Raw genomic sequence first — 12095 nt, forward strand, 5'->3', positions numbered from 1 at the left:
TAATTTTCACCTGAGCTTTGCATTTCACCTTTAAAAGTTGAATTGATTCATAACTTGTAAGTGAATGGAACTCCTGAGACCTTGGCTACTAACCAAGAAGGTCTCTGTGATGCTTCTCGGGGCACGCAGGGCTGTGAGTCACAGTATTGCCACCCGCCTCCAGCACAAGGGAGTCTTGCCTTTGCCAGCTGGGTGTTAGCTCCCTAACACAACCAGCTTGTCAGCCACTCAAGCAGTGTCCTCTGGGCTATACCAGCCCTGCCTTTGCCCTGAGGGTTGACAAGAGATTCACCCTAGCCATTGACTCCCTTCAATAGTGTCTCTCTGCAGTATTCAGCCCCTGATCTCTGGATACCCACCGAAACCCCAGATCCTCTCTTCCCAGCAGAACAGTGTTCCTCAGTTTACCAGTTTTACCTTAGCCTACCGCTCCTGTATCACACACAGCACTTGAGTTCAATTATAGTAAAAGAAAAGGGAGTATATTTAGGAAAGACTAGAGTTTCTAATAGATCAAGTGTGAGTGATGGAAACAAATGGTTGCATATAAAATGCAAACTAGGGCCTACGCTTATTAATAGTTACCTTTCCTGTCTAATAAAGAAGATTCTTACCCCAAAGTTCAGTCTTCTGCAGCATTTACTAGCCACAAGGAGCTACTCTCCGCTCCTCAATGAATGCATCCAGAGAGTCTTTCTCTACCTTGCGATATACTGCATCAGTCTTTTGTCTTTATTCACAGACAGGGCGATCCCTTCACTGTCTTGCTGTTCCTTTCCCCTTCCAAGTGGTTTTGATGGTTAGTCTGTCTTTTGTGGTTTTCCATTGACTTTTCTTGGTTGGTGCACCAGTGGACAATTGAGCAATATATTATGTGATCGGCTAGCCAGGGATTATATGTCACAGTTCCCTGGCGACTCACTTTCACTCCAAGATCATAAGGCCAAAATGTTCACATTACTCCTTAAATATCACCCAGATACACATCTCACAATGATTACGAGTATCGATAAATTAAAAGCTTTCACACGTGCTACCCTTCATGGATAAATACCATGAAAGCGGTGTATTATGTGTAGTGAGTTTGTCAGGTCTAAAACAGGAGTTGGTTGTAAAGAACAGTAAACCCTTTGCCAATTGGCACCAGTGAGCCTCCGTGTCACAATCTCCTCTTGTGTTCTTAGTGTAACGAAACTGCTGGGCTCTGCTTTTCTCTCACCCCGAGAACATCTGCAGGGAAGCATGCGCTTGGGTAGCCAGGAGAGACATCCATTGATCTATAAACTGAGGATGCTCCAGATCAAATTCCTAGGGACAAATTCATCTCTGGAGTAATTCCACTGATTTCAGGGATGATGGATAAATTTGGCTCCTGCTGTCCTGTGTCACACATGTAAACTCGCAGCATCATTCCTGCACTCTTCTTGCCATTCCAGAGATGACCGCATGTCCCCTCTGGGCCACAGTCCAGGCATGGGATCTTGGAGTCACTCCTGCTCCAGTTTGTTTGAAGGTTTCTCCGTTTCTCCTCATGTGCTTGCTATTATCTGTTTCCCCACAGGGCTTTAAAATGCTGATTTGCCTTTTTTTGTTTCTGTTCACTCTGCAGCTGTGTCCCATGACGACCTCACCCGCCATGTTCTATGGATCTTCGTCCGCCATGTCCCCACCTTCCAAAAACAAGCTCAAGCGTCAGAGCCGGATATTCTCTCAGGTCTTGTACCGGACGCTGAGCTATAAGGACCGCAGCTCGGTGTCGGCTTTCCCCCTTGCAAGCAGCGATGACCCAGCTGAACTTTCCACTCAGGTTTCAGCCCCTGGGGTCCTGAAGATATTTGGGGGCAACATCTGCACGGGCACCAACTACAAGAGCGTCCTTGCCACTGGGAGCTCAAGTGCACGGGAGCTGGTGAAGGAGGCGCTGGAGCGCTATGGGCTGAGCAAGGTGGATGCCGGCCACTATGTGCTGTGTGATGTCATTGGGGTGTTCAGCGGCTCTGAGAAGCAGTGGCAAACGGAAGGGTTGCGCGTCCTCGGTGATAATGAGAAGCCCCTTCTGATTCAGGACCTGTGGAAGCCCAAGGAAGGGTTCTCCCGGCGTTTGGAGCTACGGAAGAGATCTGAGGTGGAGGAGCTGGCTGCGAGGGACGTAGACACGATCACGGCAGGTAAGAGACTAGCGGAGAGCTACGTATAAATGCTGAACTGAGCAAGGGCTGTGGGGTGAGCTCTCGGCTCTTAAAGTGGAGGAGTTGCCCCTGTCTTGGGCCAGACCAGTGATGGTTTTATAGCCTGTAGGGAGCACCGAATCTCATATTTTAGACATTGAGTGCAGATCCTTAGCTGAGGTAAACAGGTGCTCTCCAGTGGCACCTTAAAGACTGACAGATTTATTTGGGCATAAGCTTTTGTGGGTAAAAAACCCTCTTGGTATTGACACCTCCTCATCAATTATTGGGAGTGGACCACATCCACCCTGATTGAATTGGCCCTGTCAACAATGGTTCTCCACTTGTAAGGTAACTCCCTTCTCTTCATGTGTCAGTATATTTATGCCTGCATTGGTAATTTTCACTTCATGCATCTGAAGAAGTGGGTTTTTTACCCACGAAAGCTTATGCTCAAATAAACCTGTTAGTCTTTAAGGTGCCACCGGACTCCTCGTTGTGTTTGTGGATACAGACTAACACGGCTACCCCCTGACACTTGAGGCCTAGCTCTGTTATCCTCAGCGTGTGTAAATGGCCATGGTGGCCTTAGCATTAATCCACTTTATTACTTCCCACCCCCCTTTTTCTTCACATCAGTGAAGCTATGACAATTTACAGCAGCTGAGGATCTGGCCCTGGGAGCATTGTAGATCTTTCCTGAGCTGGCGATAGTTTATATAATATTGCAATGTGATATTGTGTCTCTGCCCAGAAACAGTCGCAATCTGGTGCACTCTGGGCTTTGTCAAAGGGCCTTACAGAGGTGCCAGTTCAGGTGCCCATCCCCCTGGGGGTCCAGAAGGCCTGATAGGTAGAGGAATCAGTAAATTTCCACTGTCCAAGAGGGCAGGCTATCAGTTTTAGGGGTTCCGCTCCTTCTATGGGACCCAGAGCTGTGTTCCACAAGCTTCCCCTGCAGTACCATGCAAGGGGAGTGCTGATGGTGGGACATGACCAGTGGATCCACGACTAAGGGGCATCAGTGTAGGGCATAGGCACAGCTACCACAGAGCCAGCTGTAACCTGGAGGCTACAGTAACAGCCATAGGAGCATGGGGGACCCTGTCTTATGCTGAGGATTCTCTTAGGCTTGGCACAGGGCCTAGGGTTTGACCCAGAGGAACTGAACTCATTAGGATATTAGGAAAAACTTTCTAATTTTAAGGATAGTTAAACACTGGAACAGGTAACGTTGGAGGTTGTGGAATCCCCGTTTTGGAGGTATTAAGAAAAGATTAGACAAACTCCTGTCAGGGATGGTCGAGGTATACTTAGTCTTGCCTCGGCATGGGGGCCTGGACTAGATGACCTCTTGAGGTCCCTTCCAGCTCTGTGTCTCTATGATTCTATGGCAATGCTGAATCTCACCTTTAAATTGTATGTCAGCATTTTAGACTGTGCTTGTTTTCTGTCCCTCCGATCATAGTTAAATTACATTATGATGCCATTTGGGAGCCTGCAGACTGTTTTGCTATTGGCTGAGTTCCCTGCCTCCCCTCTCCTCCATTCCCAAATAGGCTTTATCTTTATCAGGGGGAAAACCTGAACCTGCAAGTTGAGCACTTAGGAGCAATCAAATGAAATAAAGAGATAATGAGAGAAAACCAATGTGGGCCAAAAGATACTCTGCATTATTGCCCATGGCTCTCTGGGGCCCATGGGTGGACAGTGGACATTAATTGTGAATCAGTGGGTTTGTAAAAGACCCAAGTGCAATGTAATGAAGCTCTGATTTCCCTTCCTGAATTAACACCCCCTGCTGGGGTGTTGCCGGGGGGTTAAAATCAAACTTGTACTGTAATACAGTCATTGGATCACTGGAGTGTCGGAGCACCTGACCCCACATCATCAGAGATTGCTCTGACTAGGAGATACAGGATGGATTCTAATGCTTGGTTGGTATCTTCTCTGTCTACAATTCTCACAGCTGCTTTTGCAGAGGAGATACGATATAATTTCCTGTTATTGTCACTGTTACCCCAGCAGGATGTTATGTTATGGGGAGAGGTGCTAAGGAGAGGGTTAATGGTGAGTCCAAACACAGTCCTATTAGCCTGGGGCTGAGTATACACGTATGCAAGCTGACTGAACTGAGTGAGGTGGCAGAGATGTAATTGGAAGCAGAATTGGGCATCGTATGTGCTGGAAGCTCTTCATTGCACCTATAGGAATCCATGGACTGGGTACAGAAGCACAGTTGTATGGACTTCCAGGCTTGGTGTTATGTGAGGTTTCTATCCAAGCCCGTTTTTGTTTTTAAAAACTGAAGTGGTGGCTATCAGAAGAGAGTGGCAGTTATACCAGAATATCGTGAAGAATCCGGTTAGCCAGGTGGCAAAGTCCATCCCTCTTCATAAGAGGCGAGAGAGGATATCCTCACTACCAAGCATTGCTGCTCAGGTACCATGGAGGTGAGGGGGCCAGATGCTATAAGTACCTAGCTATATTTCCACCACTTTAATCATACGCGTGGGATACTACGGATGATAGCAAAATCTATAACCCAGTGGTTCTCAACCTATTTACCATTGTGGGATGGATATGCAGCTCTCTACGTGTTACGTGGACGGCATCCACACGATATATAGTACCTGTACGGCCCTGAGGATATCACATAGGCCGCAGCTATGTGCTGATTGGGCCATAAGCAGCTCGCGGGCTGCAGGTTGAGAACCGCTGCTATAACCGCTAACGGAGAAGGAATTAACAGCCTGCTGCATCCCCTGCTGAAGGGAATTTGGACGCTTTCCACTGGTTTTAACTGAAGTTGGATCAGGCCCAAACTGAACGAGTAAAGGAAATTCAGAGGGAAGCAGGCGGCTATTCGCTTCACCGTGAGGTGCAGGTGTTTCAGGACGCATTGCTCGGCTTCTGTATAGTCCTGGGAAGGCTCCCAGGTTTCAGGAAACCCATAAGTGTTGCATGGTGCTATAAATGCAGCCCTTTCCTAGCAGCAGTATCCGCCATGGCAGGAGTCCATTCTCTCTGAATAGGTAGAGGCCAGTCTTTCCAGAACCTCAGGATAATGTTTCTTTGGCAGTCTTTAAGCAAGTCTTAATCCATTTTATCTCCCCTTTTAAAAGTAAACAGGATAACTGAGCTGGGAAACCAAGCACACAAAAGGGAGGATACACGGCTGCCAGTGTGTCCTTGGGATGCAGCTAATTTACCATGCAAAATCAAACCATATGGATGGGAGGTTTTGGGTGTCTTGTGTAACAACCATGTAAGGCACATCTTGCAACTGGGTTCACATGGGAGGACCCCTGCCCCTACAGAGAGCCCCATGAAAGACAATGGGGCTTCACGTGGATTGCAGGGGTCTGCTCCAGTTGCAAAACTGGGACACAGATTGGTGCTTTTAAGCTTTCGTGCTGTCCCGTGCAGCCAGTGCCTAGCTTTGAAGCAGCATAGCTGTAGACATGCTTCCCTAGACGCCTTGCCATTGGAATTCAGTACCGTGCTCTAGATTGGCACTTACTACTATGTTAACCTGGTTGAAAGAGCCACTCTGCGTTAAAGTTCTCTGCTCTGAAAAGTGACTGTATAGGTGGGAGCTCCTTGCTCCCATTTGAACCCTCCCAGTTTCACAGCAAACCACTGCTCTGAGTGTGGGGTTTTCAACCAGTTTCGCACCCACCTTATGGTAATTTCTTTTAGACCACTTTTCCCTAGTTTGCTTATGAGAATGTCATGTGGGATTGTGTCAAAAGCCTTACAAAAATCAAGATATAGCACATGTACTGCTCCCCACCATCCAGTTCTGGCATTTCCTAAATTTCGACTGCTTGATTTTGCAACCTTAAGGTTATTTTGACATAGTTTTTCTGTGTCATCTCCTAGGTTTAAAAAAAAAGCAAACTGATACCCCTTCCCTGAAATCCCATCATACTGAATTATATTAACACCCACATGGGTCATCAGCAGAATTGAAACCTTTAGATCCACTGCACAGACCTCTGCCATTCGAGCTAACAGAGTAAACTGATAGCAGTAGTAGGTTGTCATCCTCTAGCTGGACCAGCCACTAGAGGGAGGCGTGAAACACATACTTTGCCAGTGGTTTTCATTTGTTTTCAGCAGAGGAATGGTGAGACTCCGAAATCTTCCATTCCATTATGGAGGGGAGTGTGCTCTAATGGTCGCCGACTATTCTGCCCTGTCTCCTCCAGTCGGTCCCAGTACTATGTCTCCCGCACACCTCCCCAGCTCCTTGCCCCAGGCTCCCCCTCCAGGCTTCTTGCCCAATCAGTCTTGCTTTCCCCCACCCCCTAGCCTGTGACTTCTCTTCAGATTTCAGTCTCCCTTCCTCCTACTGGACTCCTCAGCAGATTTCATTCTCTCCCTTCCCCATCTCCCCTGGGCTCCTCCGTCTGCCCCCACCCCCAGCCTCCTTGTCTCAAGCTACTCTTTCCACCCCACCCCCGGTCCAGTTTTTGTCCTCTCTGCATTTAAGTCAGGCATCTTCCTCCTCCATGCTGCCTCGGAGCCAGCAGGAGGAACATCTAACACATAGAAGAGACAGTTTCCCTGCTTTTAGTTTTGGTGCCTGGCACCACAGCTGAGGCAAGAGCAGCAATTGCAGGGAAAGACCTGCTTAATCCCTGAAGCCCTGGGTTTGAGCATGCTTACTGCAGACAGAATCTTCAGAGAATGTAGCTGCCAAACTCTGACAAGCCTCTACGGAGCACGTGGAAACAGTGATTTTTTCAAAGGCTTATAACTTGGCCAAATTTGGGTGAATTGTCACAGGAATAGCAAAGGGCAAATCCCTGACACCAAGGCAATGCCCTTGCCAAATGTCAAGCCCGTGCTGCAAAGCAGGGAGGTGCAAGAGCTTCTCAGTGAAATGGTTGGATGAATTTTTTTAACACAGGCAAAACCATTTTTCCTCAATCTCCTTCTCAGAAATGGCTGAACCATTTTTGCTGAAGCTTTCTAAAAAAGTTCAGTCTGAGGTAGACACCCAGCATAGACCATTTCAGCTCAAATGCTTAGAGCTTGGCAAAGTTATAAACAATGGAAAATGGGGGTTTGTAATGGGTAGTGTTTGAATATCTAAAACTGCAGATGGCGCTGCCAGCTCCACCTATGACCATAAGTAATAATTTATATTTAAAAAAAGCCGAATAAGTCCCACACAGATGCAGTCAATGCAATTGGCACTCTAGTTGAACTGAATAGAATTGATGTGGTTTTCTTTCCAAAGATGGGCGGGTCAACTATGAACATTGTTTGAAGGTAAAACTGAGATCTTCCTTTCTCTATTCCTGCCTGGGAGCATCAAGACAACTGGGAGGGAGGGATAGCTCAGTGGTTTGAGCATTAGCCTGCTAAACCTAGGGTTGGGAGTTCAATCCTTGAGGGGGCCACTTAGGGATCTGGGGCAAAATCAATACTTGGTCCTGCGAAGGCAGGGGGCGGGACTCAACTCAATGACCTTTCAAGGTCCCTTCCAGTTCTAGGAGATAGGACATCTCCATTAATTTAAAAAAAAAAGAAACCTGAAGTGATATCTGTACATTGAAAGAATAACGGGTTTCTTTCCAGGCTTGTGCATATTATCAACACCAAGAACTTCTTGCCAAGTGGAAATAAGTAAGGGATGCCACGGCTAGGCAGACAGTGTTTATGCACGCTTTACAACTCCACAAACAAAACAGTGCCATGGTTCATGAACTATCTGCATTACCTGAAGGAGCTCACAGCTTTGCTGAGGGAAACTGTGTCTAGGTTGCACCTTAGCTTACATTTTTTTTTAAGCCACCATCAGTTCTTCACCACCAATGGTTTGTTAAAATTGCAACCCTGAAATTCCAAGCTCAGCTTAAATCGCTCAGGTCATTGTCATGAGTCTGAAGGCAGCTTGGTTTGTTTTATTTCCATTGCTCCAGCCGACGTTCTTCTCTTTCCCGATCCAGGGTTAATTCCCCTCTGAGCTTGCTTCAGGGCAGAGGCAGGGCTGGGACTAGTTAAATCTTTCCCAGGAGGCTGGTATTTAGGAACAGTGTCACATGAAGAGCCCAGTGCTAAAATAAAGACAATACTTATCCGCATATGTCCTGTGGTCGGTGTTGGAGTGGCATGTCAGACAGCCTGGGTTTCATCAAGGGCAGAGACAGGAGAGTAGGAGCAGTTAAAATAGACAGGGACGTTTGTTTTTACCACATGGCTTGTGGTACCTGAGGTATCTCAAGGCACTGTATAAGGCACCATGTTGAGGCAAACGTGATAATCATAATGCACAGCCCGATAGGTCATCTATTAGAATCTGCTTTTGCTTTATTGCCAAAGAGAGCATTGGTCAAAATGCCTGAGTTCTCCCTTCCAGGCCCCATAAGGGAGCCCAGGCGAAAGTTGCTCTGCTTTGCTTTGTGAATGAAATCTCCCAGGTCTGTGTCCCAAGCTCAAGGCCGAGCTGTTTGCTGCTGTGTTTTCCCCATTGCCAGTATCACCTCTTCCATGGCTACCAGTTTCTTCTTTTCCCACAGCCCCAGGTTGCAGCTGCTCTGCATCAGGAGTGAGGGGGCGAGGGAGTGCTGGAACTTGTTCCAGGTCTCCTCAGGCGGCGGTGTTTGGAAGTGATGCCATGCAGAGAGAGGGCTGTGCCCAGCGTGGAGATAAAGGCAGGCGCTATTAATGTACAGTCTGTGGGGGTGGCAGGGAGTTACGGGGAGGTTGTTTGTAATGTTGCTTGGCTTATGTGAAAGATGCAAGAGAGAGTGAGAGAGAGCATGGGAACTAACGGCAAGCCATTCACAAGGCTGAAGCCATGGGAAGGCGACGGGCTCATCTTGCTGCTGCTTGGAGACCTGGGCTCGAGGCTGGAAGATCCAGGAGTAGCATTCAGCTGCTGTTTTATTTGCTCATGTCCCCTTGCCAGCCGTTGCACAACAGCATTGAAGTCTTGGAGGAAACTCCTCCTCGGCATCAGGAATTGTGCTGTGACGAGATGTCTTGGTAGTAGGGGCTAGAATTTAAAGCCAAGATGCTAGAGGGGAAATAGAATGCTAGAACAAAGAGGTTTTTTTTTTTTCTTGACCTGCCACCTGGACTGGCCCTAATTCTCTGAGTCACTAGAGGTCTCCAATGACGTCGGACAAATGGGCTAACGATACAGCAGTTGGTGGCTGTGTCTGACAGGGGACTTACGCTGAGGTCCAGCTCATTGATTTCCCCCCACTCGTGATCTATAATGGTCATCCTTTCACACGCTGAAAATGCAGTGGAGTCAACCAAATAGCTGAAATGTAGTGATGAGTGTCTTCATAGAATATCAGGGTTAGAAGGGACCTCAGGAGGTCATCTAGTCCAACCCCCTGCTCAAAGCAGGACCAATCCCCAGACAGATTTTTTGCCCCAGATCCCTAAATGACCCCCTCAAGGATTGAGCTCACAACCCTGGGTTTAGCAGGCCAGTGCTCAAACCACTGAGGTATCCCTCCTCTATGAGAGTGCCTGTAAAATGGCACACTTTGCTGATTATCCTGCAGGTAGGCTCTGTTTAACTGGCCAAAGCAGACCTCTTGATTTGTGTTCACAGTTATTTTTTCTCTCTCTACTCTCCCTCCAAGTGTCCCTAACCCACAACTGCCATGTGGCTCCATCTCAGACACCTGCACTCTGGGACACGCCTGAGAAGGATCTGGAGGATGGGGCTGGGTTAGGAAATCTGGGTCGGATGGGAGTTTTGGTTCCACTTGTCCTCCTACTTTCAAGTCGCCAAGCAGTGGCCAGGACTAGTGGATGAACTCATTTAACCCTGCTACTGATATAGGGCCAAATTCTTGGTTGGTGTAAATTGGCACAGGTCCAGTGAGGTCCGGGGCACCACACCACACCAATTTATGCCAGCAGAGAATTTGTCCCATAACATGAGGCCTACTGGGAAGTGAGCAAGCTTCTTCTGTAACACATGCAGTCAGAAAACAAGGAACTCCAGCATGGGATCTGAGTGCAGATTTCCTGCTTGCTAGTAACACAGGCTGTCTAGCTTCTTGAGCCCTCCTTCTCAGGGTATGTCTACACTACGAGAGTAGTTCGATTTTACTTAAATCGAATATGTGGAATCGATATTGCAAAGTCGAACGTGTGTGTCCACACTAAGGACAGTAATTCGACTTTGTGAGTCCACACTAACGGGGCAAGCGTCGACATTGGAAGCGGTGCACTGTGGGCAGCTATCCCACAGTTCCCGCAGTCCCCGCTGCCCATTGGAATTCTGGGTCGAGCCCCCAATGCCTTCTGGGGAAAAAAATGTGTCGAGGGTGGTTTTGGGTAACTGTCGTCATCCAACCGTCACTCCCGCCCTCCCTCCCTGAAAGCGCCGGCGGGAAATCAGTTCGCGCACTTTTCTGGTCAGTGACAGCGCGGACGCCACAGCACTGCGAGCCTGGAGCCCGCTGCGACCATCGCTGCAGTTGTGGCCGTTGTCAACGCCTCGCAGCTTATCATCCACCTTTCCCAGAGGCAGATGCAGATAAATCAGGCGAGGAGGCTACGGCACCGCGGTGAGGGCCTGAAGTCTGAGAGTAGCACAGACCTGTCAGAAAGCACGGGACCCAGCGCCGAGGACATCACGGTGGCAATGGGTCATGTGGATGTTGTGGAACGGCGATTCTGGGCCCGGGAAACAAGCACGGACTGGTGGGACCGCATAGTGCTGCAGGTCTGGGATGAATCCCAGTGGCTGCGAAACTTTCGCATGCGGAAGGGGACTTTCCTTGAACTTTGTGAGTTGCTGTCCCCTGCCCTGAAGCGCAATGACACCCGGATGCGAGCAGCCCTGACTGTCCAGAAGCGAGTGGCCATAGCCCTCTGGAAGCTTGCAACGCCAGACAGCTACCGGTCAGTCGCGAACCACTTTGGCGTGGGCAAATCTACCGTGGGGGTTGTTGTGATGCAAGTAGCCAACGCAATCGTTGAGGTACTGCTCTCAAAGGTAGTGACCTTGGGAAACGCGCAGGCCATCATAGATGGCTTCGCCGCGATGGGATTCCCAAACTGCGGTGGGGCTATAGATGGAACTCACATCCCTATCCTGGGACCGGACCACCAGGCCAGCCAGTACATCAACCAAAAGGGCTACTTTTCAATGGTGCTGCAAGCACTGGTGGACCATCGGGGACGTTTTACAAACATCAATGTCGGATGGCCGGGCAAGGTTCATGACGCTCGTGTTTTCAGGAACTCAGGTCTGTTTAGACGGCTGCAGGAAGGTATTTACTTCCCGGACCACAAAATAACTCTTGGGGATGTGGAGATGCCTATAGTCATCCTCGGGGACCCAGCCTACCCGCTAATGCCCTGGCTCATGAAGCCCTATACTGGCGCCCTGGACACTGAAAAAGAACTCTTCAACTACCGGCTGAGCAAGTGCAGAATGGTGGTGGAGTGTGCTTTTGGCCGTCTCAAGGGGAGATGGAGAAGCTTACTGACTCGCTGTGATCTCAGCGAAACCAATATCCCCATTGTTATTGGAGCTTGCTGTGTGCTCCACAATCTCTGTGAGAGCAAGGGGGAGACCTTTATGGCGGGGTGGGAGGTTGAGGCAAGTAGCCTGGCTTCTGATTACGCCCAGCCAGACAGCCGGGCGATTAGAAGAGCCCAGCGGGACGCGCTGTGCATCCGGGAGGCTTTGAAAGCTAGGTTCCTGAGTGAGCAGGGTAACCAGTGACTTTTCAGTTTGTGTACAGAGAAGCTGAACCTGCCCCCGTTTCTTTACCCACTAAATGTTCAGTATCCTCTCCAGTTACATACCCCGTTCCCCCCCTTACAACCCACGTTTAAAAATAAAATCACTTGAATTTTGTTAATGAACACCGTTTTCTTTATTACTGTTTTCGTGGGAAAGTGTTGAACCTGGGACGCAGACTGTGGTGGGGA

At 48.8% G+C, this 12095-nt stretch overlaps 1 protein-coding gene across 1 annotated transcript in view; it reads left to right on the forward strand.

Annotated features, from left to right (window-relative positions):
* Positions 1 to 1618: 1618 nt before the first annotated feature.
* RADIL (Rap associating with DIL domain) overlaps positions 1619 to 12095 on the forward strand; it is a 61839-nt gene continuing 51362 nt past the window's right edge. The window contains exon 1 of the mRNA XM_065412253.1: positions 1619 to 2168. Within this exon, the coding sequence (XP_065268325.1) occupies positions 1619 to 2168 (550 nt within the window). The remainder of the gene's footprint in view (positions 2169 to 12095) is intronic.

This window comes from Emys orbicularis, chromosome 10 (assembly GCF_028017835.1).
Source record: "Emys orbicularis isolate rEmyOrb1 chromosome 10, rEmyOrb1.hap1, whole genome shotgun sequence".
In the NCBI taxonomy this organism is placed as follows: Eukaryota; Metazoa; Chordata; order Testudines; family Emydidae; genus Emys; species Emys orbicularis.